At 44.8% G+C, this 17,341-nt stretch overlaps 1 protein-coding gene across 1 annotated transcript in view; it reads right to left on the bottom strand.

Moving 5' to 3' along the window:
- Positions 1-7,759, bottom strand: part of LOC147117689 (N-acetyllactosaminide beta-1,6-N-acetylglucosaminyl-transferase-like) — a 65,173-nt gene extending 57,414 nt beyond the window's left edge. Inside the window, exon 1 of the mRNA XM_085988888.1 lies at positions 6,163-7,759. Coding sequence (XP_085845014.1) covers positions 6,163-7,123 — 961 coding nt within the window. The 5' untranslated portion in view covers positions 7,124-7,759. The remainder of the gene's footprint in view (positions 1-6,162) is intronic.
- Positions 7,760-17,341: the final 9,582 nt, after the last annotated feature.

The raw sequence follows: 17,341 nt of genomic DNA, 5'->3' as shown, positions 1-17,341 counted from the left end.
CATCTGTGGTGGGGAAGCTTTTAGAAACAATAATCCGGGAGAAAATTAACAGCCACTAAGAGAAGCATGGACTAATAAAGGAGAGCCAGCATGGATTTGTTACGGGCAAATCGTGTTTGACTAACTTGATTGAGTTATTTGACGAGGTAACAGAGGGTGAATGATGGCAATGCAGTTGATGTGTATCTGAACTTTCAAAAAGGCGTTTGATACAAGTACCACATACTAGACTTGTTAGTAAAATTGAAACCCATGGGATAGAAAAGGCAGTAGCAGCATAGATACAAAATTGGCTAAGGGAATTGAATATTTGGAAGGAGAAAAATTTTCAGGAATATGGGGAAAGAGCAGGGGAGTGGGACTAGGACTAACTGGATAGCTCTTCGAAAGAGCCGGCGCAGACTTGATGGGTCGAGTGGCCTCCTTCTGTGCTGTACTATATGATTCTACATCCTTTCTAAAGTGTGGTGCCCAGAATGATTCTACATCCTTTCTAAAGTGTGGTGCCCAGAATTGAACACAATACTCCAGCTGAGGCCTAACCAGTGTCTGCTTGTCCGACATCCAGTACTGGACGAGCAGAAATTTCATCCAACTAAATATTGGGAAGACCAAAGACATTGTCTTCAGTCTCCCCCACCAACTCCATTCCCTAGCCACCGACTCAATCTCTCTCACTGGCAACTGTCTGAGGCGGAACCAGACCATTCACAACCTTGGTGTCATATCTGACCCGGAGATGAGATTCCAACCCCGTATCCACGCCATCACCAAGATCACCTACTTCCACCTCCGTAACATCGCCCAACTCTGCCCCTCCTCAGCTCAAATGCTGCTGAAACCCTCATCCATGCCTTTGTTACCTCTACGCTTGACTACTCCAAAGCTCGCCTCGCTGGCCTCCCATCTTCTGCCCTCCATAAACTTGCGCTCATCCAAAACTTTGCTGCCCGTATCTTAATTTGCACAAAGTCCTGTTCATCCATCATCCCTGTGCTCGCTGACCTACATTGGCTCCCAGTCCAGCAACGCCTCAATTTTAAAATTCTCATCCTTGTTTTCAAATCCCTCCATAGCCTCGCCCATCTCCAACAGCCTCCAACCCTACAAACCTCAGATCTCTGCGCTCATCCAATTGTGGACTCTTGCACATCCCGTTTCATTCGCTACACCATTGGCAGCATGCTTTCAGCTGCCATGGCCCTAAACTCTAGAATTCCCTCCTCAAACCTCACTACCTCTCTCTCCTCCTTTAAGACGCTCCTTAAAACACTTGCTAATACCTACGTCTTTAACCAAGCCCTGTCCTAATATTTCCTTAGGTGGCTTGATGTCAAATTTTGTTTGATAACACTCATGTGAAACGCCTTGCTACGTTTTACGACGTTAAATGCGCTACAATAAGTGCAAGTTGTTGTTGATAAAGATTTAGCATAACCTCCTTGCTTTTGTACTCTATTCTTCTAGTAATAAAGCAAAGGGTCCCATATTCTTTTTTTTAATAAAAACAGCCTTCTCAACTTGTCTAGCCACCTTCAAATATTTGTGTACATACACCCAGGTCTCTCTGTTCCTGCACCACCTTTAAAATTGTACTGTTTAATTCATATTGTCTCTCCTCATTCTTCCTTCCAAAATGAATCACTTCACACTTCTCTGCATTAAATTTCATCTGCCATGTGTCTGCACATTTCACTAGTCTGTCTGTGTCCTCCTGAACTTTGTTACTATCCGCCTCACTGTTTACTACATTTCCAAGTTTTCTGTCATCTGCAAACTTTGAAATTATGCCGTGTACGCCCAAGTCCTGGTCATTAATATATCAAAAGAGCAGTGGTCCTAATACTGACCCCTGGGGAACACCACTGTATACTTCCCTCCAGTCTGAAAAACAACCGTTCACCACTACACTCTGCTTTCTGTCCCTTAGCCAATTTTGTATCCATGCTGCCACTGTCCCTTTAATCCCATGAGTTTTAATTTTGCTAGCAAATCTATTATGTGGTACTTTGTCAAATGCCTTTTGAAAGTCCATATGCACATCATCAACCGCACTACCGGGCTTATCCCTCTCCCTTTTAAAAAAAAACATGGGTGTAACATTTGCAATCCTCCAGTCCTTTGGCACCACCCCCATATCCAAGGAGGACTGAAGATTGTGGCCAGAGCCTCTGCAATTTCCACCCTTACCTCCCTCATTAACCTAGGATGCATCCCATCTGGACCAGGTGACTTTCAACTTTGAGGACTGCCAACCTTTTAAGTACCTCCTCTTTATCTAAACACAAACTTCAACAAGAAAATCTCTTTTTTGGTCCCTAATTGGCCCCACCTGTCCTTTGACTACCCTTTTACTATTTATGTGTTTAGAAAAGACTTTTGGGTTCCCTTTAATATAACCTAGTAAACCAACAAATTTCCATATACACACACTAGGTCACATTTCCATAATCACTCCAGGTCACATTCTCTGAATAAGACAGTTGATACAGAGTTCTATTATTTGACAACTGAACTGCATGACAAAATATGCAAGTCTGCATTTGATACAGAGTTGCATATTGTTAAGAACTGGGTGGCATAGTGGGCTGGGAAAATGATCCTTTCAGCTCCGGAGCCTGAGGTCAAATTCAGCCCATCCTACAGCTGCTTTAAAGTGTAAATATCCTATGTGAAATTATATGGGAAAGGCTCAGTAAGGATAGGTACAGCACAAACTGACTTATCTCAATCAATGAGGCCACAAGGATGGCTGATATTGGAAACGGAAAAAAAAAATCACACTGGTGCAGTAGAGGAATGTCCTCATAAGCATGGAGCAGGACAAAGATCCCACAGCCTCCACAAGATATGGGAGTGTTCCATTCCCCAGCACTCAGAACAGGACAAAGATCCCATGGGCTACAATATGTAGGAGTGCTCCATTATCCAGCACTCGAATCACGCACCCGATGAGCACAGAATTCACCAAAAAAATGTCTGAATAATAAATTGTACACTAAAACTTGCAGTCTATGTCACTGATATGCTAGTAAGGATAGAATAATGGCCTGTGTGTACATCAGCATACTCTTAAGGACATTATAAGGCATTCATGTTGATACTATGTTGTATCGTTTGCTTGAATACACTGACACGTAAACAGAGGGGGTCGTCCGGCCGGATTGCCTCCCTCTCTTCCGCAGCCATGTTCGCGGCCGGGTGGCCCTAGAGATGGAGCACGCGGTGTCCGCCGGCGAGCTCGAGCTCTTTCGTGACCGGTGGGCGCCGCGGGGACTGGAGTGCATAGTCGGTTTAAATAACCAAATTTTAATTTGATTGGTTAAGTTTTGTTTAGGGGTTATTGGACTTTTTGTTACAGTTTATTTGTTTAATGTCTGTTTTTGGTTTATACAAAAAGAGGACACGTAAACAGTCTTCTTTGTATTTGTATTACACGGAACATAATCCCCAAAGGGCCTAATAAAAGCCGATGGCTCACAATCTATTTGTGATGGGAGTTTTTGGAATGCTCTGATGGTCATATCAAAAGCTGAATCTTTTTGCTATACAGTGGGTCCTTGGACAATATCTTTTTTATACAGTGGAATCTCATTATATTGAAGCCATTCTTGCCACATAAGAGTTTCTACCTCCCTCCATCTCAAATTTTCTCCTAATTTCTATGGAGTATGGTTCCATAGACTGGAGCTTCTCTTTATTCTTCCCATTATGTAGACTTGTCTGTCTCTTCCCATTAGTGCAGAGGCCAATTCCCCCAGGCTAACAGGGGTTAAAAATACAAACAGGGAAAACAGTACTTGCCCTGGAGGCAAACTAGATTTGACCACAAAGAGGGTTCCTCAGCAAATAAAGCCTAATCTGCTTCAACTGAAAGCCAAAAAGGTGAATTATTTAGTTTCCATTGTAAAGTGTGCACAATGTTTTTTATGGACCAGAAAATGAATTCTTAGCATTTAGATTTTCATTATGAGCAGGAAGTAATTTCACTACAGCAGGAGTGTCATGCTATTCAGTGGGACAAAGAACATTACTTTTAATTCAGGAGCATTGTGATATCGCTTTTTAATGTAACTATTTTTGACAATCGTGAGGTAGGTCATGTGGTCAGGGATCGAACAGCTGCCGTCAACCTCCTTCAAACAAATTTCACAAAACAACTCCAAAATAAAAACACACCAAACTAAAAACCCAGACTACCAACACTTAATCCTGAAATAAAACGAAATGTGAAAATGTTTTTTAAAAAAAAGCCATTTCACCCCCCCCCCCCCCCCCCATGCATTGCTTCTCTCTCGTGTAGCTTTACCTAATGCATAAATCTCTACATGGCCTCATCCCATCCTACCACTGTGATCTTCTCCAACCCCATGTTCTAGTATCTTTGCTTTTCTGTCTCTGGCCTATTCTGCATTCCTCCCTCTGCTCCACACTCCGTGATGGTGAGAAAATTACTTCTTTCAGGCTTTTCTGTAGAATAGACCTTTTAGTTTCAAAGTTGTTATTGTCAGCAGATTGTGCAACTGTCCTTTATAAACCTACGTAAGACATACTGTCTACTGTGGTTACCTTATGTTTATGGGATCATAGCATGGGAACTATTGGTTGATTGTTTGTGCCTACTGTGGAATATAAGGGAGTTGTTAAGTGGTTGTTTGGCTTGGGAAACATTGAAATTAATTGGCATACAGGCACAAAAAGCAGGCTCAAGCTCTCAATATAATGAGTGATTAATGTATACAAGGTAGACTTAGAGAAATGTTCTAATATCCTATACTTTAAGTGAGGTTGGACTGCTCAAGTGTTGCTAGAAGGTCATTCGAGATCGATCACTTCAAAACCTTGTTGATGTTTAGCAGGTTATATCTCAATGTCTTATTTAATACATTATCAATATAATTGTTGTATTTTAACTTCTTTACTTCTTGTATTGTAGTTTCTTTTATAATAATAAAAGTATGTACTTTGGAACAAGGCTCCCTCCAGTATCAAAGACTGAATCTAATATAAATTACTCAGTGACACAGCCTTCAGGCATCATGCCTCTCTACTCTGGAATTCGCTCCCTAAACCATTCTATCTTGCTACATCTCCCCATGCCATAAAGAACCACCTTGAAAGCCCCGCTCTTCAACCACTCTTTCCTCCCTATAACTCCTGTTCGGTATCTGTTGCCCCCTTTTATGTGAAGCACCCTAGGGCATTTCACTATGGTAACAGTGCTAGCAGCAATCAAGTGAGAAACTGTATCTAATGGACAAAGTGTGCACTCTTTACTTTTGTATTTGTTAACCTAAATAGGTATCATGCCATTGCAACCATGGTTGGTTTGTTTGATTGAAGGCAGGGAAGGACCGATACCTGATGCATGCCAGAGACGCAGCTGAAATCGGTGCTTTGTTGGAAGCTCGCTCAGTGGGAACACCATTCTGTTCAATTGTGGATCAAAGGGAACAAGCTGATTTAGCTTGTGCACAGTCACTATTCAGTGAGAGGGCGTATGAAGTAAGAGCAGCAAATCAGCAGTTACTGAGGCACAGAGGCCTGCAGATGACTGGCTGTTAATCAGAACTCAATATAAACTCATGGTTACAGAGAAACTGAGTAATGCCAATGCATTCTGACAAATACAACTGGCTAGTTAAGAAGCCAGGGCCTAAAAAAACTTGACTCTTCCTCATCTCTGAAACCCTTTTTATATACATTTATTTATGAGCTGGTACTTTTTTTTAAATGAACAAAGCGACACAAAATTACAACTTTTGCTCCTACATTTGGCAAAAATGAATCTTAAAATAGGACAAAAATTTAATGGAACCACAAAAAGAATTAAAGGAGAGATTAGAAATAAATTATTTTACTGAGGGGGCGGTTCGAATCTGGAATTCTCTGTCAAACTGTTGCTGAAGCAGATACCATAAATTCTTTTAAAACGTTAATAAAATAGTTTCTTGAAAAAGTTTATAGGATTTGGGGTGCGAGTTTAGACTAGTTCACGCTAGCATACTTTGATTCTATAAATAGGATCTCTGATTCGAACAACACTTCATTGACGGTCCTCATCTTAGTTGGAAGGTGTATCTACATTGCGAGAGATTTCTCTTATTACAACTTGGCTAAACCACGAGGTCGGCACCCCTTTGCCTGCACACGATACTGTACCTGCAATGCGATTTAAGGTGACCCAGTAATGCTCATCGGGGCTGTATGTGTCCCTCGACCACTGCAGCAAGTCCTTCGCCCGCTTGTCCCGCAGCACAAAGTTCACAAACTCTCTGGTGAGAGCATAGTAAGCGGAGCCGAAGTAAAGTTTCAGCCCGTGGGGCACGCTCCCCGTCTTTTTGACTTGTGTCTTTATAACGTAGGACTCGCCCGGGGAGAAGTACTCCCTGTAGACGTGGGTCGTCCTGTGCTTCATGTGGTCCGGCTGCAAGATGCCCGGGGTGATGTTTTTATTCTTCCACTGCTTTTTCAAGTGCTGCACCAGCTCCCTGTTGGTTTTCAGCGGGTAATCCTGTCCGCACAGGTTAATCGCGTACTTCCACTTGACCCGGGAGCGCGCCAGCTCCTCCATGCAGTTGATGTCCGCCTGCAGCCGCGAAAACCCCCCGTACACCACATTCTCTGCTCTGGAGGCTAAGAACACGTTGTCGAAGCAGCCGGCCAACTCTTGCACCCCTTGCCTGAAGTCCGCCGACGTCTTGTTGTCGACGTGGATGCAGTAGACATTCTGGGGCGTGTAGATAGCCCTCAAGAGCCACTCCAGGGTCTGCAGGTCCTTGTGGACGGCCAGGATGTAAGCCAGGGGGAAGTCCGCCTCCTCCCGGGACAGAGTCGCGGTGATGTAGGAATGGGCAGCCAGCAGCCTGGAGCAGTTGACCGCCGCGCCTCCTCTCGCCGCCGGCCGGTGGATCTGCTCGCACTCGGCTCCGATGACAGCGGCTGCCGGCTTCCCTTCGAAGAGCGCCGTGCACAGCTCGCCCGTGTATTCCCCGCACTCGGCGCAGTCAAACTTCCAGCCCTGGGGTACGGGGCTCTTGACTTTACTGGTGATGTAGATACAGAAGCAAATGACAGCGCTCACCGCGGCGCACAACAAGAAGCTCAACTTTGCCGAATTCATCTGCGACCTTTTTCGTGGCGCATTAAAGTCTCATCTTCCCCCCCACCCCCCATACGAAATCGAAGAGTTGCACCGCGATGTGGCGCTGGTCGACCCCCTATTTCCTGTCTGCCGTGCATTGGCTGCTCCGACTCCTCGCTCCACCCATGATCTACAAAAGGCAGGACCTTGTCTCCGACCCATATTCGGAGAAACAAGAACACGTAAATGTGTTGTAGCAGGAAGCCAGAACGTGTAATCTTCCTGAATGTTACGTGACATCGATCAATTCTGTGGGTTCACGGACAGCTTGGATAACCACCAACAACATGAAGCTAAAACCTAATCAGGCCATTCTTTTTCACAAGATACTCTATAGACGAGGAAAGCCATTGAACGCATCTGAATTCATATATTCAGAACAACCCTACAGTCCCCACATTGCTGCATCTAAATGAGAGAGAGGGGGGGGCGTTATTTGAGATTTCTCCTGCTCCGCCAAACTAATTTTGGCAGAAACCCTGTTTATTATGCGCATAACGAAGGTCTCTGCCAAACCTCCACAAGTTACAGTGGTGGAGCAGAAGAAGCCAGGCATTCCATGGTTTCTTAAAAGATTTCAGGCTTTCATCTGCACCACGCTGCCTTGGCCTCCATTCCAAGTAGGGTTGCCAACACTGGTTGGAGGTATTCCTCAAGGTTTGATCACGCGATGCCTGATCGCGTGACGTCTACGAATGTTACTGCATTTAGTTAACTTATATATAAAGGTTGGGTCCCCTGTAGCCGAGTATCTTTATTGGTGGTTTTGTGCCAGCAGCTGTGTGAGAAGTTATGAGAACTAGGAGGCCACCCACGAGCAGACGAAACCGAGGGTGGTGAAGAGCGGAAACCGAGGGTGGGGACAGGATTCGCAGAGGGAAATCGAGAGGTGGGAGGAATTTTGATTCCACCAGTAACTAATAGTAATTCACTGAAATTTCACCGATAACTAATAGTAATACTGGCAACACACAGATTCCCCTTGTAACCAACAGTAATACAATAACTTGCTGAAAGTCTATATGTAACTGGTAGTAATAGGTGTAGCGTCCCAATATCCTACCTGTAACTAGCAGTAATCCACTAGCCCACTGATATTTCACTCTGTATGTAACTACAGCCAGGATCCCCCTGGACTGCACAAGGTGTGGTCAGGCTCCCCAGTCGATGCCACTTGTAATAGGCACCATCTCTCCCTTTCTCCTTGGAATCAGATTTGGACTCTGATTCGGTGTGAAGATGACAACGTTGAACTGGAAGCCTTAGTCAGAGCTGATCTGTACTTGTACTTCACATGTCAAAACTGGTCAGCACAGACTGTCCTGAACCAAACTGAGTGATTGCACAAAGGGCAGCAGGCTCAAGTTTGGGGCACTTCTCACAGGGCACATCGTCTGCAACTCAGCTGAGCACCAACATTTCTAAATCACCAGGATGGCCTGAGGGCGCTCCGCTTCTTCCTTGAACAGAGGCCCAACCCAACCAGTCCCCTTCCAGCACCACCCTCCTCCGCCTGGCTGAACTTGTTCTCACATTGAACAACTTCCCCTTTGACTCCACTCACTTCCTCCAAATTAAAGGTGTTGCTATGGGAACCCGCATGGGTCCTAGCTATGCCTGCTTATTCGTGGGATATGTGGAACATTCTTTGTTCCAGTCCTACTCGGGTCCCCTCCCTCACCTCTATTCCGGTACATTGATGACTGTATCGGTGCCGTCTCCTGCTCTCGCCCTGAACTAGAAAATTTCATTCACTTTGCTTCCAATTTCCACCCTTCCCTCACCTTCATATGGTCCATCTCTGACTCTTCCCTTCCCTTCCTCGACTTCTCTGTCTCCATCTCTGGGGATAAGCTATTGACAAACATTCACTATAAGCCCACTGACTCCCACAGGTACCTGGAGTACACTTCCTCCCACCCCGCTTCCTGAAAGGACTCTATTCCATTCTCCCAGTTTCTCTGTCTCCGCCACATCTGCTCTGATGATACCACCTTCCATACTAGTGCTTCCAACATGTCCTCCTTTTTCTCCAACTGAGGATTCCCCTCTACCGTGATTGATATGACCCTTGACCATGTCCGTTCTATTTCCCGCATTTCTCCCCTCCCTCCCGGAACCACGATAGGGGTTCCCCTTATCCTCACCTTTCACCCCACCAGCCTTCACGTTCAATGGATCATCCTCCGCCATTTCCGCCACCTCCAGCATGATCCCACCACCAAACACATCTTCCCCTCATCTCTCCGTTCAGCATTCCGAAGGGACCGCTCCCTCCGCGACACCCTGGTCCACTCCTCTTTCACCCCCAACACCCCTTCCCCTTCGCTCGGCACCTTCCCGTGCAAGCACAGGAGATGCAACACCTGCCCTTTTACCTCCACTCTTCCCACTGTCCAGGGCCCCAAACACTCCTTCCAGGTGAAACAGTGATTTACTTGTACTTCTTGCAATTTAATATACTGTATTCGCTGCTCACAATGCGGTCTCCTCTACATTGGGGAGACCAAACGCAGATTGGGTGACCGCTTTGCGGAACACCTCCATTCAGTCCGTAAGGGTAACCCCGAGCTTCCGGTCGCCTGTCACTTTTATTCTCCGCTCCACTCCCACTCTGACCTCTCCATCCTCGGCCTCTTACACTGTTCCAATGAAGCTCAACATAAGCTCGAGGAACAGGACCTCATCTTTTGATTAGGCACTTTACAGCCTTCTGGACTCAACATCAAGTTCAACAATTTCAGACCATAACCTCTGCCCCTATCGTTTTTTTTCTCGCTCTCACATGGTAGTTGTTAATGATTCTGCCATTGCCATTTACACTTCATCTAGAGTCATCTTTTGTTTCTTAACATGTCCCATTACCATCTCCTTTTGCCTTTCACCATCATCCCTTTTGTCTCTTAATCTCTCCTGCCTTCCATCCTATCACAGACCTTCCCTTTTGTTCTTTCCTCCCCTCCCCCCTCTCCCTGCCCCTACACTTACTTAAAAACCTGTTCCATCTCCAACTTTTTCCAGTTCTGACAAAGGGTCACCAACCTGAAACGTTAACTCTGTTTCTCTCTCTACAGATGCTGCCTGACCTGCTGAGTATTTCCAGCATTTTCAGTTTTTATTTCTAAATCACTCCCTGGGCTTGGACTCAATAGAGAGTTTTCATAGAATGATAGAAATTACAGCGCAGGAGACCATTCAGCCCCCAGTGCCGATGCCAGCACTGGCACTCTCTCCTGTAATTCCATTCCCTCCAGATCCTTCTATATACCTTCTTTCCAAATGCATCCCATTCCCTTTGAAATTATGTTTTAATTTCTGCCTCAATAGCCACTGGTGGTAAAGCATGCCATGATCGAACAGCGCTCAGTTCAAAAACCTTCATTCTCACTGCCCCCTTGCTTCTTCCAGTAAAAATAGTTGGTCTCCATCCCCTTGTTCCCCAATTACCCACCAGTCAAACAATCATTCACTATTTACCCTCAGTAATGTCCCCAGGTTTCACTCACCCCTTCACTGGCTGCTCCTCTCTGGGCACTGCTCCCACTCACCATGTTTTGCTTTTCTTGCTCCCAGCTCTGCAAGAATTGCTGGGCCCTACATCCACCCCATTTCCCACCCTCCCTTACTCCCACCCCTAACCAAGCTCTGATCAGTCCCACCCCCAGTTCCATACATTTACTATCTTTTGTATCACCATAAGAGCACCTCTTAGTTGCCTTCTTTCCGGTCTGAAAAGTTCAATTCTCTCCAGCCTTTCCACGTAACTCAGACCCCTGACACGAGGGATCACCTTTTGACTCTTCTCTGCACTGCCTCACCTCTAGTGCTTGAATATCTTCCTTTTTTCTCAGCAACCAGAACTCGACATATAGAAATAGTTGATGCTTTGCTGATCATCTTCCAGCATTCGATGGAATCTGGAACAGTACCCATGGATTGGAGGGTAGCTAATGTTAACTCACTATTCAAAAAAGGTGGTAGAGAGAAAACGGGGAATTACAGACCGGTAAACCTGACATCGGTAGTGGGGAAAATGCTAGAGTCCATTATAAAAGATGTAATAGCAGAGCACTCGGAAAACAGTGACAAGATCGGACAAAGTCAACATGGATTTACAAAAGGTAAATTGTGTTTGACTAATCTACTGGAATTTTTTGAGGATGTAACTGGTAAAATAGATAAGGGAGAACCAGTGGATGTGGTGTATTTGGACTTTCAGAAGGCTTTTGATAAGGTCCCGCATAAGAGATTAGCGTGTAAAGTTAAGGCACGTGGGATTGGGGGCAAGGTATTGACTTGGATAGAGAACTGGTTGGCAGACAGAAAGCAGAGTTGGAATAAACAGGTCTTTTTCCGAGTGGCAAGCAGTGACCAGTGGGGTACCGCCAGCTGAAGCAAGAAAAGCCACCTCTAGAGGTAATTCCATTTCCTAAGGGCAAAGGCTGCTAGTGGTAAACACAAGTGACCACCATTGCTAAGGCTTGCTACCAGATGTTGTTCTTCCATGGGTCCACAGTGCTCTTGGCCCACAATCCAATTTTCTTGATAGACATCAGGAAACATCTCTAGCCAGAATTATGTAGTCTCAAACGCAACCATGAGCAACTGCAGCATCGTGAATGAAAGATTATTCTGGCTACCGCTGGTCTCTGCACCTGTCCCATAGTATGAAACAGGAAACTGCATCATATTGGGAAACTGCTTCCATTGGAGGTGGACATGGTATTATGTCGTCATTCACACAACTAACTGGCAGTAGATATTTTTAGTCAAACAAAATAGCTCACTGCAGCATGTCACGTCTGGAACATTTTCCTTAAGGGCATACTGGAGTATAATACTACTGAAGCTCACATCAGTCAGCAATGCAGTGTAATTTCAAAATACTCTACTCCGTGCTGCAGCTGAGAAGCAAACTAGCGACACTAAAAGACAATTACAGTATACTTTATTTGGATATAATGGAGACTCTAGCTTATTGGAGTTTGTGTAACTTGACAGGAGTTGTAAGTCTGGAAATTACTGCCAGCGTTAGCCCTAAAGTCTGCACTAATGGAGGGTTACTGGGTAGTTATTTTGAGGACAATGTGGAACACATATTTCCTGCCAGTTTCTTGCATGCTGCCAAATTATTGTTATGGGGAAATGGCTTCTGTGCAGTACAATGATGAAGATACGTGTTAGGGTAATTAATCTTGGCATGGTCAATGACTCCAAACTCCCTCATGATTTTTCCTCTGCGGTCCATTTCAATGGTACTATCCCAGCCTGGTTCGATTCCTGCCTATCCCAATGTGGCCAGCACATCCCCTGAAATGGTTTCTTTTCCCACCTCAAGGCTCAGCTCTAGGCCCCTTCCTGTTCTTTATCCAACTGCTGCCAATGGACAATATCATCCAGAATTAAAGGGTCAGCTTCTATATCTATGCTGACAACATCCAATTCTACCTCCCCACAACCACCCTCAACTCCACAACCACCACTGTGTGGAACAACTATTCCTGTCTGATGCCAAGTTATGAATGAGCCATAAATTTCCCCAACTCAACATCAGAAAAACCTGTTTGACCCCTGCCATAAATCTGCACCCTAATGTCTCATTGCATGCCCTCCCTGGTTGCTCACAGGTTGAACCTGAGGTTGCACAACCTCAGTAAATCTATTTAAGCTGAGTTTCAAACATTATTTACTATCAATCAACCAGTCTGCCTATTTCCAACTCCATAATATTGCCTACATCCTCCCACCGCACCATTTTCCAATGCTAACGCATGGAATGTGGGGTATGTTGCTAGGCCTCATTTTCAATTAATATTATTGCAGAGGCTGCAGTTTGTTTACTCAGCTGTTTACTAAAAGGTGAGGTTTTGCACACTTAAATCTATACTTTTTTGGACACTGCAATTGTAAGAAGAGGACCAGTAGGAAAGATCTGCCCTTGATGTCAGGTGTCCTGCTGGTACAAACACAATGGTTCTAATGTACCAGGCACAACTACCTCGGCATGGTGGAAGAGTTGTGCCTAAGGAGGCCAAGGCACAGCAGGGAAGTTGTGACAGAGCTGTACCATCTCCTTCAGGAAGACTTTTGGACAAGGTCTAACATGCCTAAAGCACAGGAGGTGGACACCAAAGTCACGTTGGTCCTCAATTTTTATGTATCTCCTTCCAGGCTAGCTGGAGATTACAGTGTCAACAGTTTGCTATCCACCGATACATTATTCAACAGAGCCAACAACTTCATCACTTGCATCACTAATCAATAGCAGCAACATGACAAAGCAACACAATTCCACAGATTTACAGGCTTTTCCAGAAATCCCAGAGATTGCATCCATGTTATATCTCTGCATAACATTGTGTCCTTCATACAACAGCAGTTTACATTTATGTAGCATTCATCAAGTAGAGAATGACATCTTACAATGCTTGATTGATCGGTGGAAACTGAATAAGAGAGATAAAAGGAGAGAGAGAACAAAGGCACAATCAAAAAGAATGGTTTTAAGGGTGTTTTTGAAGGCAGGGAGGAGACGAGGAGAGGATGGTGCATGCAGAGACACAGCTGGCAGAAATATGAACTGAAAGGATTTCATTCTTTTAATGTCCAGTTGCTTTGTGGGTGAATTCCTGCCTCCCCAGTAGCTCTGACACTGCCTTCAAACCTGTGCCAGCCTTATTTGAAAGGCACTAATTCAAGATGGCATTCAATGAGTGTCACCGCTGTTAGAAACTAGGTGTGCCTAAAAATATATATGGTTATGCGAATGAAACTGTAATGCGAATAATACTGTGTTTAAATGATTGTATTAGTGCTCGAGACAAGGGGTTAATGTATAAGTTGTGTTTTACTGCAACTTTAAGTTTTGTTTTCCTGGAGGCTTGTATTAGACTTTGAGACAAAATGCCTTCAGTTAGTTAGATTAGATGAGGCATAACATTCCACACAGGGGACCATAGCATGGCCTTGCCCTGCCAGGCTAGCTGTAAGTTGTTTGTAAGTTAGAATTTTGACTCTGTTGTTGTGTCTTTAATTTGGCCAGTTAAGGCCCAACCTATGTTTCTTCCATTATTACTAATAACCATATTATAAAGCTAAGGTAGAATTTGGAGTTTGTTTAACAGAACTGCGAAAATAATTAAAAGTTAATTTAGTATAAAGGACATAGAATAGAAGGAATTTATGGGAGTTAAGGTACCATCTCAGGATTAAGTTAGATTAAGGGGAGATATTTTGGATGGCGGCTGGTTGAGTAAGACAGCTCTGGCTTGGGCCTCTGATTTAATGGCCCAAAGCTGTGCCTGGTACATGCACTGGCTGCACCAGTGGTGGACAAGACAGGATGAAATAAGAGACTATTGCTTTGGAAGGAAAGGGCTGGATGAGATAAGGGAAGACAGTCCTCAACATGCTGTAAGGCCATGATTGGTCAAGTACAGAAAGCATGTGTAATGGTAGTGAAGATCCCTTGAGGGAGGCTCTTCATCTGTAGGTTTAGACAAAGAACTCGACATGCCATTGGGCACCTTGTTTTAAGGGGCACCTCCGTAGGTTAAATGGTCCTGTCCATATCCTACCTCAGGACCACCCCTAAAAAGAGAATAAAAGGAAGAGCTAAAGAACTCTTAGCTCAGACCGTGGAGCGAAGGGTACCCAAGAGTGGAAACGGTGGTCTAACACTCTTCAGAGAGTGAACCCATGCGAACCCTAGTCTAACACTCTTGGGTAGTTCAGAGAGAGACACGTGAGACAAAAAGGAGAACAAATAAGAGGAGTTGTTTGCGCACGCCAGCCGTCTGTCTGATCAGGTCCGGTACCAGCTACTTGCCATGGTCGTATGTTTTTGCTGTATAACTAGTATGTTATATTCCATCCTAAACTCCGATTAAACACAATATACGCACCATATTGGTTTGCACTCGATCCTGTTTACCAGAGATATGTGAATCTCTACAAATTGGTGAGTCAACAGGAGTGCAAAAGGGTTGTTGTGGTCGAAACGAGCTGAGGACAGGTTCGGTCTATAAAGGTACTAGGCATTGTTATCAGGTTGTAAAGCAAAAATGAAATGGCAAATGCATATTTTAGAGACAAAGTTGCGAACAGTCTCTCTGATAAGTTAGGGGCCCCGGGGGCCATTGTGTGGCATGTGAACGTTGCCAGCATGATTTGCCTCATTGCTTCCCCCTTTGTTTCAGACATTGGACACCGAAACTAACCCAATCTACTTCTTCTAAACTGCTGGGATTCTGGTTCTCTCAGACTTCATTTTACTGGTATGGCTGGATGGTTCTGCCTGCGTTCTGATACTGCCAATGTCAGTTGCAATAGGGATGCTTAATGACCATAATGCGGTGTTGGCTTGAAAATCAGCTGCCTGATCTGTAACTGCTTTGGGCATCAACTGCTGCTGGGCTCTCGCTCAACATGTTCACTGTTCTGTGAGACTGCCGAACTTTGAGCAGCTACGAGGTCTATGAATCCCTTATTCAACATTGTCTGCACCTGATATCCCGGTATCTTTAAGATTAGAGCCCGTTCATGTGAGCTTCTCCCACTATGCCTATGACCTGTGCCAGAGGGATCTGCTGCAGATCCCATACGAGTTGCTACCCACTCATAGGACACTGCCTTGCCAGGCAGGCTACTATTTAGCCATTACTTTGCAGATCATGGCCGTGGATTCTTCCCTAGACACTACAGTGTATTTTGTATGGATACATGTGACTCAGACAGTGTTTCTCAGGCAGCAATCTACGTTCATTAGTAGGCCCTGTAAGATCCAAAACCCTAGACATTGCAGAAGAGGCAGAAGCCATACTGTACCCATGACTATCAGGTGCTGGGCTTATAACAGCAAACATCATATTCCTCCTTATCATGGATGAAAATCATGGGGTGAACATGTCAGAATTCCTGAAATGTGCACCCAGCAATTAAATAATAATGTAATCTAACTACTAAGACTGCACAATAGGCTGTTGTGTTCAAAAACATTGAGATTTGAGGTCAACTGTAATCTGAGAGAGCAGTATAGAGTGTGCTCAGTATCTCTTTACTGAACACATTCTGTAACCTCAGGTATACAAATTTATCAAGCGCATCAATTGAACATTAAATTTAGCCAAGGAATAATTGTAAAGTGACATTTCATATTACCCTGGCTTTCTTGTTGTGACACTGTAAAGAGGAAACAGCCACTCATCTACATTATGGTGTACAATTTCTGCAATGTTTTGCAATCTACTGGCAGAAATTCCAGGGGTATTTCTATTGCTGATTCAACACTATGTTTTAATATGTCTAGAAATGCTGCTGTATTTCTTTTTGTGAATGCTTGCACTCATTGAGGTAAGGGCTACCAATGTGAAGAAGCAGAACACTTGTCCATCTTTTGCATTATTGGCAACTAATGTTGCCCAAGTCAAGTGTAGCAATATACACAGTTACCTTCTTCCCCAACTGTGGGCTCGATTTTAATAGCCCTGAGGAGGCGGGTCGACAGCGAAAATCGGAAAAAATGGCATCGGCCTGCGACCCCGTCTCCATCCCGCCCCCATGTGATTCTCGTGAGTGTCGGGTCAGCCGCTCCCGAACTGACCCGACGGGAAATGGTGGGACAGGTAGTTAAGGCAGTCAACAGTCTGATAACTGCCTTGCTAATCCTATTTTTATAGCAGTTCCTGCTTTTTGTGCTCCTGGCTCCTGTTTCCCGTCTTGCCAGAAACACGTCAGCTACAAGGAGACGAATTTCTTGAGGACGTGAATTGTAATCATTGGTGCAGCATTTTAAAAGCGCTCCTGTAACATGGCTGACATTCAAATGCAACAACTTTGTTGGAGGTTTGGGATAAGATTTTGCAAATCTACTGACCTTGTGACTGTTCAAGCTGACACCCATCTGCAGCGTGACCTGATTGGAATAATTTCAGGCCACTTTGAGTGTGCTCTTGCAAGCTTCTTGTCTCAACTGAAATCTATAGCAACGGGATGGGAACCATTTACATTCTCTCATCCTGGTCATCAGATTTGGAAAAAGAGCAGCCACGGCAGCACCACAACCAGCCACAACAGTAGCACCAGCACCAGGAGCACCAACTTCCTCCTCACCCACCTGATAATGCACAGGGCGGAGGGCCTCAGTGCAGGGCTGCACCTCGCCGCAGGAGATACCCCAAACACAGGATTTACAGGCAG

This window comes from Somniosus microcephalus, chromosome 5, assembly GCF_052327205.1.
Source record: "Somniosus microcephalus isolate GS21.2 chromosome 5, FLI_Smic_1.0, whole genome shotgun sequence".
Classification (NCBI taxonomy): Eukaryota; Metazoa; Chordata; class Chondrichthyes; order Squaliformes; family Somniosidae; genus Somniosus; species Somniosus microcephalus.
This window is presented reverse-complemented; position numbering and strand designations above follow the sequence as displayed.